The sequence below is a fragment of the Cryptotermes secundus genome, unplaced genomic scaffold (genome assembly GCF_002891405.2).
Source record: "Cryptotermes secundus unplaced genomic scaffold, Csec_1.0 scaffold1703, whole genome shotgun sequence".
Lineage (NCBI taxonomy): Eukaryota > Metazoa > Arthropoda > Insecta > Blattodea > Kalotermitidae > Cryptotermes > Cryptotermes secundus.
Window position 1 is genome coordinate 72,626 of NW_019744157.1, and position 7,785 is coordinate 80,410.

The window sequence follows — 7,785 nt, forward strand, 5'->3', positions numbered from 1 at the left end:
TGTTCTTGGGGGTGACATGATGTGTTATTTATTGTTATGTCTGTTGATGTAGGTTTTCTGTAAATTTCCATGTGTATTCGTCCGTTATCATTAGTAAGTTTTAGGTCTAGGTAAGTTATTTGTTTATTTGTTTCCTCATTTAGTGTGAATTGTAAATTTTTGTTTTGTTCATTGAATTGTTTGAGTATGTGTTGTGGTGTTATTTTAGTTTGATTATAAATCATAATTATGTCATCTACGTATCTATTGTAGTAGACGATGTTTTTGTCTTCAAGTAGGTGTTTTATTTTACATTGTTCGAAGTGTTGTAGGAAGATTTCTGCCATTATGCCTGATAAAGGAGAACCCATGGCTATGCCTGATCTTGGCTTGTAGAATTAATTAGAAATTAAAAATTTTTGAAGTTTGTGAAGGGTGCAGTAAAATAGAGCAATGGCNTTAACGATCAAGTTCCTTCCGTCAAATGTGACACTTTTTTAAGTTTTCCACCTCGTCAGCACCTGCCTTACATGTTTCGGCTCACCACGGAGCCATCATCAGAGGCATTTATAGTAGAAAAAGAAATCACCAACACACAAAACTTCACTTTGTCCAAGATAGCCACGTTCCAGTTAATTAAAATAATTACAAATAGTTAAAATTACCCAGAATGTCGGTTCACTAAAAGTTTTTCACACACCACAGTAGCTTCCTTATTTGATTCGTCGTTAATTCTGTAAAATTATGTTTCGTTATTTGAAGTAAGAATTCTTAAAATCCCTAGAATTCTTTCCCGCTTGGCCCAATCTTTTTGCTTCGGGATGTTGTTGACGTGTGTTGTCTGTAAATAAAAAGTTGTGGTTTTATTTAGATTGTATTATATAAGTTTTTATGTGTATATACTTTTAAGGTTCACTAACCTTACCTGTCGGTAGTTGATGTTGCTTGTCTGTGTGTTGTGATGCTTGTGTGCTTAAGGAGTGCTGTGTCGTGTGGTTTACGTATCCTGTGCTTGTGACGTCAGTGTGGGGGTGTACGAATCCTGTATTATGAGTTCGAAGAGGTTTTTTTGATTGTTGGTTTCTTTTATCTGTCTTTGTTCTTCTATTAATTTTTTGTGTTTGTTATGATAATATATTTGGAAATCTTCCTTTACATTCATTAGATTGCCCTTCTTAGCTGTTTCGAGGATTTCCATGATTGTGGTTATCGGCCCATATTGGTGTCTTGTGTTTAATATATGTTGGGCGAAGGCCGATTCGTCCTTATTTAATCTTATGTTGCGAATGTGCTCAGTGTATCGGGTTGACAGTTTTCTGCCCGTTTGGCCAATGTATACCTTTTGACAACTTTGGCAGGTCAGTTTGTAGATTCCGCTTTGCTCATATGGATCGATGTTTTTTCTTTCGTGTACTAGTTTGCCTAGTGTGTGGTTGGTTTTATAGGCTATCTTTATGTTTGTGTTCCTAAATAATTTAGTAATTTTCCTTATATAATTTCCCGTGTATGTGTATGTGATCCATTTTTGTTCTTTTTTCTCGTTAGTGTTTGGATTGTTTATTTTTTGTTTTAGTTTTTTGTGTATTCGTGTGATTTCATCTTTTCTGTATCCATTGTTTTGCGCAATTTCGATAATGGTGTTTAATTCTTTGTTTTTTGCTGTATCTTCGAGCTTTAGGGTAAGTAGTCTATGTATCCAGCTCCTGTATGCTGCTAATTTGTGTTCTTGGGGGTGACATGATGTGTTATTTATTGTTGTGTCTGTTGATGTAGGTTTTCTGTAAATTTCCATGTGTATTCGTCCGTTATCATTAGTAAGTTTTAGGTCTAGGTAAGTTATTTGTTTATTTGTTTCCTCATTTAGTGTGAATTGTAAGTTTTTGTTTTGTTCATTGAATTGTTTGAGTATGTGTTGTGGTGTTATTTTAGTTTGATTATAAATCATAATTATGTCATCTACGTATCTATTGTAGTAGACGATGTTTTTGTCTTCAAGTAGGTGTTTTATTTTACATTGTTCGAAGTGTTGTAGGAAGATTTCTGCCATTATGCCTGATAAAGGAGAACCCATGGCTATGCCTGATCTTGGCTTGTAGAATTAATTAGAAATTAAAAATTTTTGAAGTTTGTGAAGGGTGCAGTAAAATAGAGCAATGGCTAATCCTTGGAGTGAAGAATGATTATACACAGAAACTTTGATGATCACCTTACTACATATATAATCCAGACATACAAGGAGAAGATCCATGTTTTGCTAACTTTAACCTCACCGAACTTTTACATGATAACATATACCCAGATTTCTTTACATAAAATGTGACAAACTGAATAATCCTTGTCTTTAATATTTTACAACTTTAATATTCATGTATGTAAAAATCTTTTCAGTAAAATTCTTCTGATGTGTAAATATGGCTAGCATTCAAAGTGGCTTACAATAAAATACAATGAAATACAAAAATTCATGTATTAAGATATACATATTGTACCTCAGGCTCTCCTATGGAACTTGCATAACTTTTCCACCCTTCTCCATCATCAGAATATTGCACAATGTATTCTGTAACATACTCCATAGTTCCTGCCCGTCCCTGAGTCGCTATGGATCGGATTTCTTTCCTGTCATCCAGATTAATTGTTAGAAAATGATAGTATGTGTTATCTTTGGGGCTCCAAGCTAAATCGCCTGTAAACAATAAAGGGAAAGTTGCTTTGAAAGAGTGAAATAAGAGATGTTAGTACAAGAAAAGTAAGAAAAAACACCATGGAAGCCCATGCACCTGATTCATAAAAATTCCATTGCTGACGTTATTCAACTGAAGATAGCTGTAAATTAGTAGAAATGGTTGGAAAGTGCTCACAATTAAGAACCAAACAAAACCACAGGCCCCGTGTGATTTATCGTTCTCATGATGATGACTATGAACATTAATCTCTTCTAGGATGTGACACTGTGTAGCCTGGTACTGCTTCACAGGAGTCTGCTGCCTCAAACTTCAGGAAAGAGTGAAGATGGAAGCAGCATGTTCCTCTCAAATGAAAGTAAATATCTTACCTGACTACATATCACATACCAGACGAGTAATCTTAACATAAACCATAGCTGAGGAAGACTGCCTCAAAATTTATACCACGATCTTTAAACATGAGTCAGGAGCTACCTCCATTATACAATGTGAGCCATCAGCAGTATGCACACTGAAAGTTCAACCTATCAGTTTTGACAGGAAATCATGCCACATAGGACATGATGAATATAGAAAATTATACATATGTGAATTAATATCATACAGACAGTTCTAAACTGCAATGGATCCATTGTTATTAGTCCCGTCTTATACAACTGGTTCCACATGATGTGATAGAGTAACTTATATAGGATTGAGTAACTAGTGTAGATAAGTCTAAATTTACATTATTACAGCATAAACTAAACTGGAAGTTAAAATTAATTTTAATTTATTTACATGTTTATCACAGAACAACAAAATAGGTAATGGATGATAAACACATAAGTTCACAAATGTAATTACAAGTAACACAAAGGCTACACTTATTATTTTTATAACACATATTCTTAATTTTTCAGACACCACCAATCACAAATCAGCACAAAGCCAGCAGTATGGTATATATCTGTTGTGTAAATTTCTCAGCTAAACATAATTTTACCAAAAAATTAAATATTGAATATGGAAAAAAAATTTTATTAGAGTCAAATGAGGTAAAATTCTTGGGTATGACACTGGATAACACAATATCTTGGAAAGAGCATATAGATTCAATTATAGGTAAATTAAATAAAGCCTGTTACATAATTAGGAAAACCAAACAGTATTTAAATATTGATGCCCTTAAAATGGTGTATTACGCCTTTTTCCACTCAGTGATGTCTTACGGTTTGATTTTTTGGGGAAATAGAACTCTCAGTATGTGCGTTTTTAAATTGCAGAAGAGAGCTGTTCGAATAATGGTGGGAGCTGGAAACAGAGATTCATGTAAAAAAATCTTTAGACAATTGAAAATATTACCACTGCCCTCTCAATATATATATTCTTTGATGATGTTTGTAGTTAATAATATGGATTTATTTGCAGAAAATTCAGATATATATACAACTGTAACAAGAAATAGTTCAAATTTGCATCTCCCCTCATCAAATCTAACAGCATTTCAGAAAGGTCCACAGTATTTTGGAATCAAAATTTATAATAGTCTTCCACGCAAAATAAAACAGTTATCCAAAAACAAAAATCGATTCAAGAAAGCACTATTACAATTTCTCCATTTACATTCATTTTATGGTATTGATGAAATTTTTGATTACACGGTTAAGAAGATTGATAATTGATTTTATTGGGATTAAATACTTAATTAATGAAAAGTTAAATTACAAGTTTTATAATTTTAAAATTATGTTTACATAAATATTTTAACATGTATTATATTTTTTGTAATTATTATATTTAATTGTTATATTGGACTATTGTCTATATACTGAGTCTTACGACCTTGTAAAGGATTTTTGACATGTAAATAAATGAAATGAAATGAAAAATGAAATATCTGTAATTCACAATACCACATCACACACACCCCACTAAAGTACATACACTTTACACACTATAATTCAACACGCACCATCCATCCTACCCCATTTTCCATAACCCCTTCCACTAAAATCCTATACAAAGTAAACTAAAGATTAGTTTTAACTTCCAATTTAGTTTATAGTATAATAATGTAATTTTATACTTACCTACACTAATTATTGAATAATCTTATATGAGTTACTACATCATATCATGATGAACAAGTTGTATAAGACAGGACTAGGAACAATGTATCCATTGCAATAAGCAGTCCAATAATGTACGTTGACAACATTTTTAATATTTTATGCGCCCAATGACCATATATGATCAAAACATGCAGTGAGTGAATAAATACAGATTACATCAATAATATTTGTCTCTTCACTTGTTTATTTATAGTTGGGTTGTGACAGCTAACTGATACACATAGAAGGCAGATATATATATACATGAAAACTATTACCCATGTTTTGAATTCTGCTCCACCCTGTGTACATACAGCAAACAAATGCATCACTCATCACAATAATCACTGACTATGGAGGCAGTCTCTGAAACACTGTAAGTTCATTCCATGCTGACACACTTGCGTAGATAACAGACACAATTAAATGAATAACTGTCAGACAATGGTATTTTTATGTTCCTGATCTCCAATCTATGTTACAGAACATGCATATATTACAAGAATGTTACCGCTCCGTACCACTTACCTTTGTGTTACCTCCAGGCTCTTTGTAATCAGCATAATCAAGTCCATTGGTGCCGTAACTGATGCTGTATTCCATGACATATTCTGACGAATGACGTCGTCCTTGAGTAGCAATCCGAGTGACATTCCTCACACTACCCAGATCAATGATCAGATACTGGTCAAAATCTGAGTTGGATGCTGTCCATGCATTGTCACCTATACCAGAGCAGGCGGGCGAGAGCACAACCATGCATCAGCCACCAACATCAAATCATAAAGTAAACAAAAGAAGTGAAGGAAGGATATTTCTCTTTTTTAAATAAGAAGGTAGGAGAAAGACTGAAAACGGATCACAACCTTTCAATACATTTCTATATTCCTACAGAACTGTGAACTGCTACGGAAAAAACATAACTGACAAAGGATGGCACTCAAAAACAAGCATATGGGGTTCATATAAGTGCTTTATCTACATGATTACAAAATGTATTTTGGACAACTGATGATTATTCATTTTGGTCAATAAATATCTGTTATGCAGTCAAAAGGGTCATCACTGTGTTCACAGAAACCTGTCATCGAACCTTAGCGCAAGCCAATTCAAATAAATTTACACCTTCACAACTCTCTTCTCCACAGTTCATACTCCAATTTCAAGAGATTTTCTAACTACAACTTTATAATAATTTGCTGTTTCCCCAGTGCATACTACATGACCCATCCAGTTCATCATTCTTGACTTGAATACATTCAGATCTGGGGTTCTCACAGCAGTGGTTTTGAAGAATTCTATCTTCTGGGATATAATGCTATATAGTCTGTTACCAGTGAACCAATGTATTGGAAGAACATGTTGCCTCCATCTTCAGGGTAGAAGATGAAGCCAAGCAAGAAACCAGCATAAAGCAGATATCAAGCATAGCTTGGCTTACTCTTCTTGTGCATAATCCCACATCTCCAAAAGCAATGTGCTTTTGTTCTACTTGTTTCACAATGGTTTCTTGCCCCTTAAACCCCGAAGATGAAGGTGACATGTACCTCCAACACATTGTGGACTAGACAACGTTGCATCCTGGAAGACAGACCTTTTCAATATTAGGTGAAACCACTGAGAGTAGTTTTGTCAGAAACACCCCATTAACAACTCACAATATGTGACAAGCATGTTATCAGCTCAAAAGACAGGAATAGTATTTTTCTAACTGGCGCACTTTCAAACAAAAACAAACAAACTCCCTGGCTTTAGTCTTCAAGCGAACTATACTGACCGAGCGAACACCATTTGTCGGCAAAGTTAACTTTCACTCTCAGTAATTGAAATAAGGATTAAAATTGGTGTGAACACCACACACAAATGGCAAGGCTTTGAAAACTCTGACAAGACCTAGTCATTGTGTTAGTTTTTATTCATGCCGCTGATAGGAACATTACAGATGCAATCTGTGTATTTACTACATCACTAATCCTTGTGTGTGTGAGAGAGAGACTAAACTGCAAAATTAGCACTCAGTTATAACACATGACTCACTTCGCTCATAAGGTACATGCGTACTACCGTAATACTGTTCTACCTGTTACTTGCTTCTATCAAGTGTCTAAGAGCAATCAGTCCAATGTACAGAATATGGGAACTGCATACAAGACATTTCTAGTAAAGCAGATCACCAGCATCAGGTCAAGAACAATTTTGGAACAGTACTCATTGTTTGCTATAAGGTGTAACTACTGCTGTAGCTCTTCTTGGCAGTATATCCTTTATGATGAGGGATGCAGCTGTCTCCGTACATTACAAGACTCGTGCACTTGTTGCATAGTAACGACTCTACATGCTACAGTATTGATGTGTCAATCTGTGCAAAAAACTAATAACAAATTTAATGGAGCTGACCCCTTCTTGAGAAGCCGCCAGTTGTGCAGCTACTCAAGAACTTCCCAAAACTTTATGAACTTGAAGCTTCACTGATGTGTTCACAGGAGCACACCACTGGTCCTGAACCTGAGCCAGACCAATTCAGTCCACACCAGCCCATCCTATCTAAGATCCACTTTAATATTATCCACCCACCTACATCTTAGTCTTCCTAGTGGTCTCCTTCTTTCTCTTTCCCACCAATATCCTATATGTATCCCTCTTCCCCCATTCGTGCAACATGGCCTGTCCATCTCAACATCCTTCACTTATTATTGGAGAAGAGTACAAGTTATGAAGCTCCTCATTATGCAGTTTTCTCTAACCTCCTGTCACTTCATCTCTCTTCCATCCAAATATTCTCCTCGGCACCCTGTATTCGAATACCCTCAATCTATTTTCCTCCAAACATGTCACAGAACAAGATTCACACCTAAACCTATAAAGTACAGTAGAACTTGGTTATAACGTTGTAATGCCCTAGCGGCGCAGGGGGGGATGGAGGTATCCCACCCGCTGCCGCCACTGTAATGCCGTGGAGCAGGGGGGGCGTGGAGTCAGCCTCCTCTGCCACCACTGTACGCCGCACGTAGGGGGCCGTGGGGGTA

General features: G+C 35.5%; 1 protein-coding gene across 1 annotated transcript in view; it reads right to left on the reverse strand.

The window, feature by feature from the left end:
• LOC111874603 (neurexin-4) overlaps nt 1-7,785 on the reverse strand; it is a gene marked incomplete at its 5' end in the record, with an annotated part of 78,342 nt that overhangs the window by 50,535 nt on the left and 20,022 nt on the right. Inside the window, 1 exon segment of the mRNA XM_023870232.2 lies at nt 5,288-5,484. Coding sequence (XP_023726000.2) covers nt 5,288-5,484 — 197 coding nt within the window.